At 47.5% G+C, this 13604-nt stretch overlaps 1 protein-coding gene across 3 annotated transcripts in view; it reads right to left on the minus strand.

Moving 5' to 3' along the window:
• PPARA (peroxisome proliferator activated receptor alpha) overlaps nucleotides 1-13604 on the minus strand; it is a 58472-nt gene that overhangs the window by 8907 nt on the left and 35961 nt on the right. For all 3 annotated transcript variants that reach the window (XM_012757132.3, XM_012757139.3, XM_012757154.3), the window contains 4 exons: nucleotides 9631-9791; nucleotides 7750-7888; nucleotides 6375-6577; nucleotides 1254-1701 (listed from right to left, as the gene is read on the minus strand). In XM_012757132.3, the coding sequence (XP_012612586.1) occupies nucleotides 1254-1701; nucleotides 6375-6577; nucleotides 7750-7888; nucleotides 9631-9791 (951 nt within the window). The remainder of the gene's footprint in view (nucleotides 1-1253; nucleotides 1702-6374; nucleotides 6578-7749; nucleotides 7889-9630; nucleotides 9792-13604) is intronic.

The raw sequence follows: 13604 nt of genomic DNA on the forward strand, positions 1-13604 counted from the left end.
TTGCTGTGAGCTAGGCTGATGCCACGGCACTCACTCTAGCCTGGGCAATAAAGCGAGACTCTGTCTCAAAAAAAGAAAAAAAAAATTTAAAAGACAGAAGGAATCTCCCCTCATAATTTTAACCCCACCATAACAGGTTTAACATATATGTTACTGGACATTTTTCTATATATATAGGATTGATGTAGGATTATAATTTCTTTTATAAAAGTGTGATCATGCTACACATACATAGTTCTGGAATTGCTTTTTACCCACATGCTACATCTGGATCATACGAAAAGGACAGGTCCTATGTAACTGCTCTGCCCTTCTGTATTATACTTCATGCCAGAGGGTGAGGACTTCCTCCTCTGACTGGTGCCCGGCCAGAGGGTCACAGGGACCCGCCTGCTAGTGCTGAGTCCAGGCGGGGGCAGCCAGCCTCAGTTCCGGCAGTGGGTGGGCCATGGGGCCAGCGTGGCTTCGGGCAGTCTCCGCCAAGGCTGGGTACAGTCAGCAGAGTTTACAGTAGTAGGATGACCTTCCTACACCCGAGACAGGGCGATTTAAAGGCACGTGATGGTGACATGGAGCCAAAAGTCTGGGGGCTGCAGAGCCAGCCTTGCAGAGAGGCCCAGACTTCCCTGCACCCTTCCCTGGGGTCCGTGTCCCCTGGCAAATCACACCTTGTGGTCTCTGCCTGCTAGGTGCCGAGATTTCCCATTAGGAAACAGCGTAAATATTGCCAATAGTGACAGCAATTACACTAACGTCTGTATGACACTTTAGAGACTATCGTCTGTAACATGGATATAATATAATGATACAATTATATAGTAATATTATAAGAATATCATATTATAATTATAATATATAGGCCATATATATATTATATATGATGATACAATTGTAATTGTATCTAATGTTTATATCATATCTAACATATTAGCTATAAACATCTTATATCTGTTTATAATATTAGATATAACTATAAAAGCGGTATATTTATATGTTAGAATTAAAGCATAATTTACACAATATACAAATATTTATTCATATATAATAATACTATATGCTGCGGTATCATGCAGCACTGACAATATCCCCACTTAAGTCTACTTAGCAGCAACTCGGGGCTCAGACGTCCCCCACCCTGCTAGCGTCCGCTCCGCCCGCACAGCTCAAGCCGGTCCGGGGTTGACCGCTGCCCAACGCTTCGAGACAGGAGCCTGTAAGAGACTCGGCTCCAGCGGATTAAACCAGCTACTCACCTCCACAGCAAATTATAGCAGCCACAAAAAGGGAAATGTCACTGTCATCCAGTTCCAGTGCGTTGAACTTCATGGCGAAGTCGAACTTGGGTTCCATGATGTCACAGAATGGCTTTCTCAGGCTTTTCAGGAATTCACGAGTGATGAAGCCATTTCCGTACGCCACCAGCATCCCGTCTTTGTTCATCACGGAAGACAGCATCGCAAATATGGCCTCGTAAACGCCGTACTTCAGCAGGGTCACTTGGTCGTTCAGGTCCAAGTTCGCGAAGCCCGGGATGGCCTTGGCGAACTCCGTGAGCTCAGTGACGGTCTCCACCGACGTGCACTGGCAGCAGTGGAAGATGCGGACCTCCGCCTCCTTGTTCTGGATGCCGTTGGCCACCAGCTTGGCCACCAGCGTCTTCTCGGCCATGCACAGAGTCTCCATGTCGTGTATCACAAAGGGCTGCAAGGAAGGACACGCAGAGCTAAGTCAGGTAATTTGTGACAAGCTGTGCTTTCAGTCACCAGTAAACTAACACGTAGCTGCTGTGTCCAAACCACCACGCTTGGTGCTACGGAGAATTCAAAACATGCATGAGCTGCTGTCCTTGCCAGAGCTCACTGTGTTCCGTGGTGTCAGCTGACACCAACGCCACTCATGAGGATTCCTCTACGATGGCAGCTGTCACCTCTGAGGAATCATTAAAGGTGAATCATTGGTAAAATTGCTCTGCATAAAATTATTTAATAATATCTTGGTTATGTTTTACTGCCATTTCTAGAAGAACATAACATATTAGGCACGTATTTTAAACTAAAGACAACTTAAGTCATAAGTATAATTTTTTTTTTTTTTTTTTTTAGAAAGAGTCTCACTCTGTTGCCCTGTCTAGAGTATCATGGCGTCAGCCTAGCTCACAGCAACCTCAAATTCCTGGGCTCAAGCAATCCTCCTGTCTCGGCCTCCCGAGTAGCTGGGACTACAGGCATGCACCACCATGCCCGGCTAATTTTTTCTATATGTTTTTAGTTGGCCAATCAATTTCCTTCTATTTTTAGTAGAGACAGGGTCTCACTCAGGCTGGTCTCGAACTCCTAACCTCGAACGATCTGCCCATCTCGGCCTCCCAGAGTGCTAGGATTACAGGCGTGAGCCACCCTGCCCGGCCTGTCATAGGTATAATATTTGACCACACGGTAAGCAAAACTCCAAGATATGCTACAAGGTAACATTTGTCCAAGGGGGCAGTTCTATTCCAGCACGTGCCTGCGAGGACAGCCTGTTCCCAAGATTCTGAAACGCTGAGAACAACGTTGGATTCCTCTCTCGGAACTGATCTTAAAACCTGTGCTCAGCTGCGTGTCAAAAATTAATCTCCTTGCTTCATAATTTTTTTTCCAAACAAGACATTTTACTCTGTTTAGTCTCACCTTGTATACCAGAATAGCTACAAGGGACTCATGGTTTTGTCTAAAATTCAATTATATTCTCAGAGGGTAAAGATTTTCCATAACCAAAGACACAGACTCTAAAGACTTTTTCTCAAGGTGTAGGTAGCTTCTAAAGCCAAAAGAAGCTAAGCCTGAGCAAGAGTGAGTATGTGCAAGCCTGTGCATGCATGTGCACGTGTGTTCACACGTGTGTATACACATATACGTGCACACACATGCGTGTTGGGGGCCGAGCCCTTGGCTGTGGGGAAGCAAACGTCACAAGAAAGGCACTGCCTTCACCACAGCCCCTCAGTCCGTTCCCACGTTGCTTCTTCCACAGTCTTTTTCATGACATTCTTAACCTCTGACAGGTCAACAATATAACTTTTTTTTTTTTTTTTTTTGAGACAGAGTCTCGCTTTGTTGCCTAGGCTAGAGTGAGTGCCGTGGCGTCAGCCTAGCTCACAGCAACCTCAAACTCCTGGGCTCAAGCGATCCTCCTGCCTCAGCCTCCCGAGTAGCTGGAACTACAGGCATGAGCCACCATGCCCGGCTAATTTTTTCTCTATATATTAGTTGGCCAATTAGTTTCTTTCTATTTATAGTAGAGACAGGGTCTCGCTCTTGCTCAGGCTGGTTTCGAACTCCTGACCTCGAGCAATCCGCCCGCCTCGGCCTCCCAGAGAGCTAGGATTACAGGCGTGAGCCACCGCGCCCAGCCTACAATATAACTTTTTAAGATGCTGTTGAAAAGCACCTCTTTTGGAAGCCATGCTCAGAGGGGACTACTGTGTCCCCTTAATCTCGGCTCTGCTTCCGTCCCTGTCAACCAGCGAGTTCCCCTGAGGTGCTCCGGCCCCGTCGCTAAGGGCCCTGACCATTTGCTGCCCCACAGTCCCGAAATCTCAGGGGCTCAAACCAGCCCCAGTGTCCACATGGAAACAGACTCTCTCCGGCCACCGCTCGCCCCTTCCCTCTGCTAAAACCCACTGTTCCCCGAGCAAGGTGCCCCCGGCTCCCCGCAGCGCCTCCCCCGGCAGAAGTGTCCTCCCTCCAGGTCCCGCCAGCACCCTAGTCTGTTCCCATCAGCCAGGGCTGTGCTTTATCTGATCGACGGCCACGAGGTGGTCTTCACGGAACAAAGGACTGGACCACCACGAAGATAAATGCAGCCCCCGCTTCTAGCCAACCAGCGGGACTGCTTTAAAATTAAAATCCGCCCGGCCTCTGTCTTTCCGCATCCAGGCTTTGAACACTGCAGGGCCGAGTTTTGGTCGGAGCCGTGGGGCCCGGCACCTGCTCCCGCCCCGGCAGCCCCGGCAGCGCGGAGGCGGGCCTGTCCCCCCTCCGGGCACGCAGCTGTGATGGCGTGATTGCGTCTGTTTACTGGCAAATGCATCATCCCTCCTCCCACCCCCGAGCAGAAATGAAGGCCGCTGCAGGCCCGGGGTTGGCTGCCGTCCCGAAGCTCTGCGGGGCCTGGGGAGGGCTGAGGTCGAGGTGAGCGTGTCTGGGCCCATGCTTGGTCCCCTAACAGATCTACGGACAGATGGAACTGCTCTCAGAAACGTGGAAGGGACGCACACAGGCTGTGGTCTTCCAACACCCACCGCAGCCACCAAACCACAGCCCTGCGAAGAGATCCGGGCAGTGCGGCCTGGCGGTGGGCGTCTAGCTGGCTCGGCCTTTTCCCAGACTGAGCGGAGGGGGGCCCCACACCGCACGCAACAGGCTCCAGAAAGCCAGCGGCCGTGCCTCCCACACCCTGCGTGCAGGACACCGGTGGGACATGACCTTGGCTTGGAGCAAACGGTCTCAAATGACCAGTGACGCAATAGCTGGACGTTCCCTGCAGCCAGAGCCTGCAGTGCCCAGGCCTGGAGGTGTGTGGACAGGAGCCAGCACCTGACTCTCAGTAGAGCACCAGGTTCTGTCTGTCTCCCGAAAACAGAGTTGGCAGCCACAATCCTAGACTATCGATCTGTTGTTTATTTCCTTAAGACCAACATACAGATTCCTGCCTAAGAGGGACCCTGTGTGAAGGGCCCTCAACCGCCCTGACCTCCTCACTCTGGCGGAGGGGGACGGGCTCATTCCAAGAGCCGTGGGGGTCCCCGTGGGGAGACATAGAAGGACACTCTATGGAGTCACATTCACACTAAACGGGGGTGTTCTGTTAAGAGCAAAGATGACTTTTAAGTTTGCTTTAAATGCTTAAAATCCAAGGAGAACTGTAAGATCGGGGACGACAGTTGTGGTCACCCTAAGTTTGTGGTCACGCTAGCCATCTCTAGGACAGAAATGCAAAGTAAAAAGATGACCCTTGCTCTCACCCTCATCGTCCAGAAAGGGTCTAATCGGTCGGTGTGAGCTGGGCTGCCCAGCGCGGGCGTTTGGTGGAACCTTCTAAAATGTCTCGGCCTATTTAATTGGAGAATTCACTGAAGAATTAAAAGACCCAGTAAAAAAAAGAGGTTTGGTTTGTTCATGAAAGTAAGTAGCTTGTGAAACACTCTATTTTCTATGACTAAAAATCCCGGCTAGTAATTCCCAATGAGCATTGTTCCAAGCTAGTCATTAGTACAAATTAAACCTGTTTGGCCACGCTCATAGGAAAACGGCAAAGTATCTATCCCAGCCTAGGGCCGTGCCCCTCTTTGAAGGTAGCTCTGAGATCCGGTCTGTAATAGAGACAGACTTATTTCACTGTGGGGGTGGGGGCAGGATGACGTTAGGCCAGGCAGGTGACCACAAGGGGCAATCTCGGTTGCCTCTGAAAAGGTCCAGAACTTTCCAGAAAGACAATAAAGTTTCTGTGAACAGATGACCCTTTCTAAGCCCTGACACATCCCTGCCTCCTCACTGAAGAAAAGGCAGGCGGGTTATGGGCTGCTGGGGTGGGAGGGGAAGGGAGGGGAGGGGAGGGGACAGGGAGGGTCAAGTGCAGGGACTAATATTAGGATGCAAGAGCACATTTTGAATGGCGACATGAGTGGTTTTGTTTTCTGGCCTTAAAATAGGGATTAAAAAAAAAATGCACTTAGGAAACAACCCTAGCACTTGGTAAACTATTAACTAGTGGCTTTTTTTTTTTTTTTTTTTTGAGACAGAGTCTCGCTTTGTTGCCCAGGCTAGAGTGAGTGCCGTGGCATCAGCCTAGCTCACAGCAACCTCAATCTCCTGGGCTCAAGCGATCCTCCTGCCTCAGCCTCCCGAGTAGCTGGGACTACAGGCATACGCCACCATGCCTGGATAATTTTTTCTATATATATATTAATTGGCCAATTAATTTCTTTCTATTTTTTTATAGTAGAGACTGGGTCTTGCTCTTGCTCAGGCTGGTTTTGAACTCCTGACCTTGAGCAATCCGGCCCGCCTTGGCCTCCCAGAGTGCTGGGATTACAGGCGTGAGCCACCACGCCCGGCCTAGTGGCTTTTTTTTTTTTTTCTCTTGGGGTATTAATGACACAGCCATTATACTAACTTGGTTGCTGAGACCTTCCAGGAAGATCCGAGCAAGAAGACAGGGATTGCCGTTAAGCGACATTTCCGTCTCAGAATGGACCGTTTCCATTGCCTTTTGTTTGACCTTGGGATAAATACTGTTCCCTGGACACTTGAACGTGTTTCCTCAATCCCGCCCCAGACTCCACGGAACCCTTCAGACACCACCGACCGGCGGCCCCGCGGGAAGACACCTACTGGGTTGTTGCTGGCCTTCCCCGCGAGGATGACGCGGGCTTTGACCTTGTTCATGTTGAAGTTCTTCAGGTAGGCCTCGTAGATTCTCTTGGCGAGCGACCTGAGGTCTGCGGACTCAGAGTCTTCCACCTCGTGTTCGCACGTGAGGATCTCGGCCTTCAGCTTTGCCTTCTCGGACCTCGGCATCCGTCCAAAGCGAATGGCTGGGTGGGGAGGGGAGACACAACAGCGAGAAGCCGAGGGGATGAGCCTGGGGGGTCAGGCGCTGGGCTACCGAGCCAGCCGCAGGGGCCGGCGGGGAGGGTCCCACCCGGAATCGAGGCAGGAATGAAAGCGCACGGCGAGTTAAGAGCCGCTTCTCATCCCTACTCAGCTTTCCAACGCGGAGAGATGAAAAGGAAGCCCAAACGCCATAAGTTCTAGACTTCTTAAAAAGACTCAAAGGTAACACTCCCCCCCGCTCGTCCTGCCCTCACCACGCGACCGCCCTCTAAGGGCGGGGACGACGGGAAAGTGAGCTTCCCCACGGGCTTCTGCAGGGTGCCCGCTCCTTCTGCCAGCAGGTGGGGACGGGACCCTTAGGAACTACCGTGTTTCCCCGAAAATAAGACGGGGTCTTGTGTTTATTTTTCCTCAAGAAGACACCCCAGGGCTTATTATCAGGGGATGTGTTATTTTTTTTTTAAGTACGGTACAACCATCTACATTTATTCAAATATAGTGAAGTCGTCTTCTTCTGGAACATCATCCTAACTCTCCAAACCCCGAATCCCATCCTGAATGTCTTGCGACCCTATTTCCTTTAGAACCACCGGCCCCGATCTCTCTTCTTTCCCGCCCCGCGACGACACGCACGGGTTGTGCGGGCGCGCTGCGTGGCCACGCCCGCCCGTCACCAGGGCTTATTTTCGGGGTGGGGCTCCTATCGCGCAAATGCTTAGACATCCTGCCAGGGCTCACTTTATCGGTAGGTCTTATTTTTGAGGAAACACGGTACTTATTTTAAATATGACTTCACGTCACAATTAGCACGCTCTAAAATGACTAACAGTACGACTGAATGAAAGGACATTCGTAACACGGTGAAATGTCTGGAACGGCACACACTTCATATTGAGGAGACGGACGTTCTGCCATCTCAGTGACTTCCCGCTAGTTTCTACATTTCCTATCAGAGTCCTGCCGTTTGAGGTTTCTAGCGATAAGTCCAAGTGCTCCGCTGAGTCTCGGCTATTTGAAACCTCTATGTTCTTCGACTACTCTGACTGCAAAGAGACTTGGCGCCAACGCGGGAGCACATCCGTTCCCAGCACAGCCCGCTCCGAGGGGGCGAACCGAGGCGGCGTGCGGGAGAGGGCCGGACCGCCTCACCTACCGTTGTGGGACATCCCGACCGAGAGGCACTTGTGGAAACGGCAATACTGGCACTTGTTGCGGTTCTTTTTCTGGATCTTGCAGCTGCGGTCGCATTTGCCGTACACCAGCTTCAGCCGGACGGTCCGCCGGAAGAAGCCCTGCGAGATTCGGACACGGTCTGTTAGAGAATGCGGCCCGCTGGCAAGTCAGCGCCAGTGCTTCAGCCTTCGTTGCTCGTTTGTCCTCTCTTTTCAAACCAACCAAACACAGAGAAACTGCTCTGGAAAGCCGGATATAACTGCGACAAATCATTTTAAACTTCATTACGTTCAAAATGAAAAACAATAAAAGCGAGCGAAAATTCAAAGCAATTCTAAGATGTCCTCATCCGACCTGGGGAGACACGATGGCGGGTTTCCAGAGAGCTGCGCAGCCCTGCCGTGATGTGTCTGAATGAAACTTTCCCCTCTATGGTGACATTTCCATATTTGTGACCAAAAACTTCCTAGGAATTTCTGTAAGAGCGTATTAACTTCCTCAAAGACAAGAACTGTAATAAAAGGAAGCCAGCTATTTGCGAACGGTTTTCTTGCCTCCTAAAAGCGCCTTAAACTTTGCCCAGTAAGGAACAGCTTTATTAGTGAGTCCATAAAAGAACCAAAAACTAAACAAAAGTCATGAAACCATGGCCCTAAGGAAAAGGCTGTTTTATGAGTAGCTTTTTAGAAGGCATGTGGTCAGAAAACATGGAAGGAGTTTATTTTTGCTTTGCGTTCTTTTCCCGTCTTTGCTTTTAGGTTATCCCCCGCGTCTCTGCCGTGCCGGGTCTGCCGGGCCCACGGGAGAAGGAACAGTGACTTCCTGGGGGACGTGAGAGCAAGGCTGACACCTTCACTGGGTGCCCTCACCACCTAGCTTCGCAGACCGGATGGCTACAGGCCGTGCGGGATGACAGAGGAAGGGCGCGAAGGGACAGTTCTGCTGGCGCCCCGGCAGCGCTGCCCACTGTCCCGGTGGACCCGGCCTCCAAGGCCAGCCCTGGCCCGGGGCAGACGTTGGTGTTTCAGGAACGTGCACTGTGTAGCGTAGTACCAGGAAAGGCCGTGGCATTTTCCAAAAGTTTAGTGCAAGCTTCCAGCATGAGCAATGGGAGGGATGTCCGGCTCTGAGCGAACATTCATGGTGCTAGATCTCCCTCGTGTTATGCGCATGAAGCGCCAGGCCAGGCTTGAGCACGCAAATGCAACCCTGAAAGGGTGAGCTGCTCCAGGGCCCTTGGGACTCTGCTACACGGAAGGGCCGATGCTCCGTGGGCAACTGCTGGACAAGGGCCTGTCTTCACGCCCCCCGGCCCTGGGTCAGCGCCGTGCAGGGCCCGGCTGGGCTGGCATGAGCACGAGGACATGCACAGGGTACACGGGCTCGGGTGCACAGGCTCCGCCAAGCAGGAGCTGCCCGGGGTCGGGAGTAGCAGCAGAGAAGCCAGAGCCGGTTCCAGTCCCCCGCTGGGTGCTGTGGTACCCTGAGCAGGACCCTCTGCCTGTGAGGGCCAGTCCCCTCCCCTGGTACGCGAGAACACCTGCCCTCCCTGGCCTTTGGGCAGGGTCAAGAGGTAAGTGGGCAAATGCTCTCCACCTGTACTCACACGAAAGGGTCACTCTTCACCCTAACGTGGCTCATTTTCTTTTAAAGAACGCACTTCTCTACGTTATTTACAAAGTACAGCAGAACAATCTACCCTAGACTCCCTGAAGACAGGAATTAATCTGTCATTTAGGTCAGCTTCTCATCTGGGACTTTCTGCGGATCTCTTTTGGTAATGACAGGCATTTGCACAGAAGATAAATGTCACCACAAGTAGTAGTTGCCGGCGGGGTTGCCCCGTGCCAGGTCACTCTACCTTGCAGCCTTCGCACGCATGAACTCCGTAATGGTAGCCTGAGGCTTTGTCCCCGCAGATACGACATTCAATGTTTAATGGTCCACTGGGAGACTCCTCTGTGCTACCAGGAACCACAGGGCAGGTAACCGAGGAGGGACTTGAAGCTGGTGAAAGGGTATCTAGGGGAAAAAGAGGGAAGACTGATGAATATTCAAAGTGTCACTATCCTACATCGAGATCGGTCTTTGAGGACATGAATGAGCACACGAGCACTGAGCACGAGAGTCGGCAGGGCACCGTCCCGAGACAGGCCCCTGTCTTTGGGTCACACTTCCCATGCTCTTGTGGCCACCATAGTGCTGGTGACCCCAAAGCTTGCACACTCTCACTGGCTCCTGCTTACCCCTGGGCTCCAGATCCACACGTGCCTCCACCTACGGGGCACCCCTGTCCCCCACGCTCCACATGTGCGACACAGAACTCATTATTTTGTTTACTCCCTTCCTTCCAGTTCTTCTGCAATTGTTAACTCAGCAAAATGGGACCAGAATACATACAGCGTAAACACTCATGTGGGTAACACCAAATGCATAATCTATGTAAGAAAAAAAAATGAGTTGGAATTTATGAAAACCAAAAACCTCTGCTCTGCAAAAGACACTGCTAAGAAAATAAAAAGACAAGCCACATACCAGGAAAAAAAAAAATTTGCAAAACACACGTGATAAAAGACTTGTATTCAAAATATAAAAATAAGTCTTAAAAATCAACACTAACAAAACCACTCAATTAAAAAAAATGGGCAAAAGATCCAAAAGACACCAGAAAAGAAGATACACAGATAGCAAGGAAGCAAATGAAAAGATGCTCAACATCACTCGTTATAGGGCATTGTGAGTTAAACAACGAGATGTCACCACACATCTACTCAAATGACTAAAATCCAAAAAACAGACAACACCAAATTCGATCAGGATGTGGAACCCTCATTCATTCTTGGTGGGAATGCAGAATGGGACAGATACTTCGGAAGACAGTCTGGCAGTTTCTGACGAAGTAAAACAGTTTCCCCATACGATAGGAATTGCACTCCTAGGTATTTATCCAACTGATTTGAAAACTTATGTCCACACAAAAACCTACACATGAATGTTTATATTAGCTTCATTCTTAATTGCCAAAAGTTGGAAGCAACCAAGATGCCCTTCAATAGGTGAACGGATAAACTGTGGTACATACAGACAACGGAACATTATTCAGTGTAAAAGAAATGAGATATCAAGTCATGGAAAGACATGGGTGACTCTTAAATGCATATTGTTAAGTGAAAGAAGCCAGTCTGAAAGGCTACACACAATATGATTCCAAATACACAGCATTCTAGAAAAGGCAAAACTATAGTGGTGGCAAAACAATCAGTCGCTGGGGTGGGATAGGGGAGGCAGGGTTGAATACTGAAGCAAAGGAGTTTTTTGAGGTGCTGAAATTATTCATATGAAAATGTAATGGTGGATACATGACACTATGCATTTGTCAAAACCCACAGAACTTTACAGTTCAGAGTGAACCTTAATGTGCAGTAATAAAACAAAAATAATTTAGGAGGTTGGAGGATCCCAGGATGGAACACAGAATGTGAAAAAACAATCTAATTGTGTCACAAATATATGCAACAACCTCCCTGAAGGAAGTGAGGAGAAGAAGTGCTCCCCTAAGTAACTCTGTAAATGAGCAGAGTCTGTCACACTAAAGGCAAAAGGACCTGCACGTAAGCACGGTGCTCTAGTTGATAAAGTTGTTTCCCACAGGGGTATGGGTTAACAACTCTGATACCATTAGACAGGTATGTGTATAAGGTATATATTAAACATAAATAAATTTTATGTTTAGACTTGAATCCCATCCCCAAATATCTTATTAGGTACATGCAAATATTCCAAAATTTGAATGAATCTAAAGTTCAAAGCACTTCTGGTTCCATGCATTTTAGATAAGGGATGCTCAACCTGCAGTTCCTAGCTCATTCCATAAGGCAAGCATTAATCTGATACCAAAATCAAACAGAGATATTATAGGAAAACTAGAACCAATATCCCTCAGGAACATGGATGCAGAAATTCTTAACAAAATTTTAGCAAGTTAAATCTAATACTATGTAAAGATGGTACTATATTGTGACCAAGGAGGATTTATCCTGGGAATGCAAGGTTGGCTTAACCTTTGAAAATCAAACAATGTACTTTATCATATTAACAAACTAAAAATGGAGAACCATTTGATAATCTTATTAGAGGCAGAAAAAGTACTGTATCAAATCCAACACCAATTCCCAATAAAAATTCACAGCAAACTAGGACTAGAAGGGAACTTCCTCAAACTGATAAAAGGCACCTAAGAAAAACTGTAGCTAACCTCATACTTAATGGCAAAAGATGGAAGCTTTTCTCCTAAGAACAAGAACAAGGCAAGGGTGTTTTACCACTTCTATTTAACATTGTACTTGGAGTTCTAACCAGTGTGATAATGTAAGCAAAAGAAATAAAAGGTATGCAACTTGGAAAGGAAGAAGAGAAACTGTCTTTGTGGCAGATGACATAATTATCTATGTAGAAAATCCTAAATAATCTATTTAAAAAACTACTGGAACTAAGTAGTTTACCAAGGGTGCAGGATATAAGAGTAATATCTAAAAATCAACTACATTTTTATATATACCAATGAATAATCAAACTGTAAAAAAAAACAATACCATTTACAATAGCCATCAAAAATATTAAAATACCTAGAAATAAATCTGACCAAAAATGTGAAAAAATAGAACACTAAAAAACTACAAATATTGCTGAGAGAAATTGAAGAAGACCTAGCTAAATGGAGAAACAACCATGTTCATGGGTAAGATTTAGTTTGGTAAGTTGTCAATTCTCCCCAAATTGACTACAGTTTCAATGCAACTCCAATCAAAATCCCAGCATGCTTTTTTGGTAAAAATCAACAAAGTGCTTCTAAAATACATCTGGAAATGAAAAGGACCTATGCTATTGAAAAGATCTTTAGAAGAGAAGAGTTGGAGAACTTAAGCTGGGTGACCTCAGGCCTTCTTATAAGCTACAGTAATCAGGACACTGCAAGATCAATGACAAAAGAGACAGATCAACGAAGCTGAATAGAGAGCCCAGAAGACGCCTTGCAACAAAGGTACAAAGGCAATTTAGTGGAGACAGCACTCTTTTTAATAAACGTGGTAGAAAAGTTGCAACTGCAAATTATAAAAAAGGAAAATGGAGTTTCGAACTACATACAAAAACTAACTCAGTGGATCTTAGACTTAAATGTAAAACCTAAAAATATAAAACTTCTACAAGAAGTGACTTTGGATCAGGCAAAGATTTCTTAGACATGACACAAAAAGCATGATCCATGAAAGAAAAGACATTGATAAACTGGACTTCATCAAAATTAAGAACTGCTCTTTGAAAGACACAGTTAACAGAAAGACAAACCACAGACCGCAGAAAATATTTGTAAGTCACATTTCTGGTAAAGCACATATACCCAGAATACAGAAATAACTTTCAACAGTCAATGGTAAGAACACAAACAACCCAATTAAAAAATGGGCAAAAAATGTGAACAGAAACGTCATCAAGACAGATTTATGGTAAATAAGCATGAGAAAAGAGACTCAACATCATTCGTCACGAGGGAAACCGAGGCGATACCATTACACAACTATAGAAAGAGTTAAAAAGCTGACGGGGCTATGGAGGAACTAGAACTCCTTTATGCTGCTGGGGAGGACATAAAACAGTACAGCAATTTGGAAAAGATTTTGGCAGTTTCTTAAAAAGTTAAACAAACACCTACCACACGTCCCAGCCATAACACCCGTAGGCATTTGCCCAGGAGAGATGAAAGCAGAGACTTGTACACGATGTTCATAGCAACGTTATTTGTAATAGCCCCAGACTGGACACGACCCAGATGTTCAA

The sequence above is a fragment of the Microcebus murinus genome, chromosome 10 (assembly GCF_040939455.1).
Source record: "Microcebus murinus isolate Inina chromosome 10, M.murinus_Inina_mat1.0, whole genome shotgun sequence".
NCBI lineage: Eukaryota > Metazoa > Chordata > Mammalia > Primates > Cheirogaleidae > Microcebus > Microcebus murinus.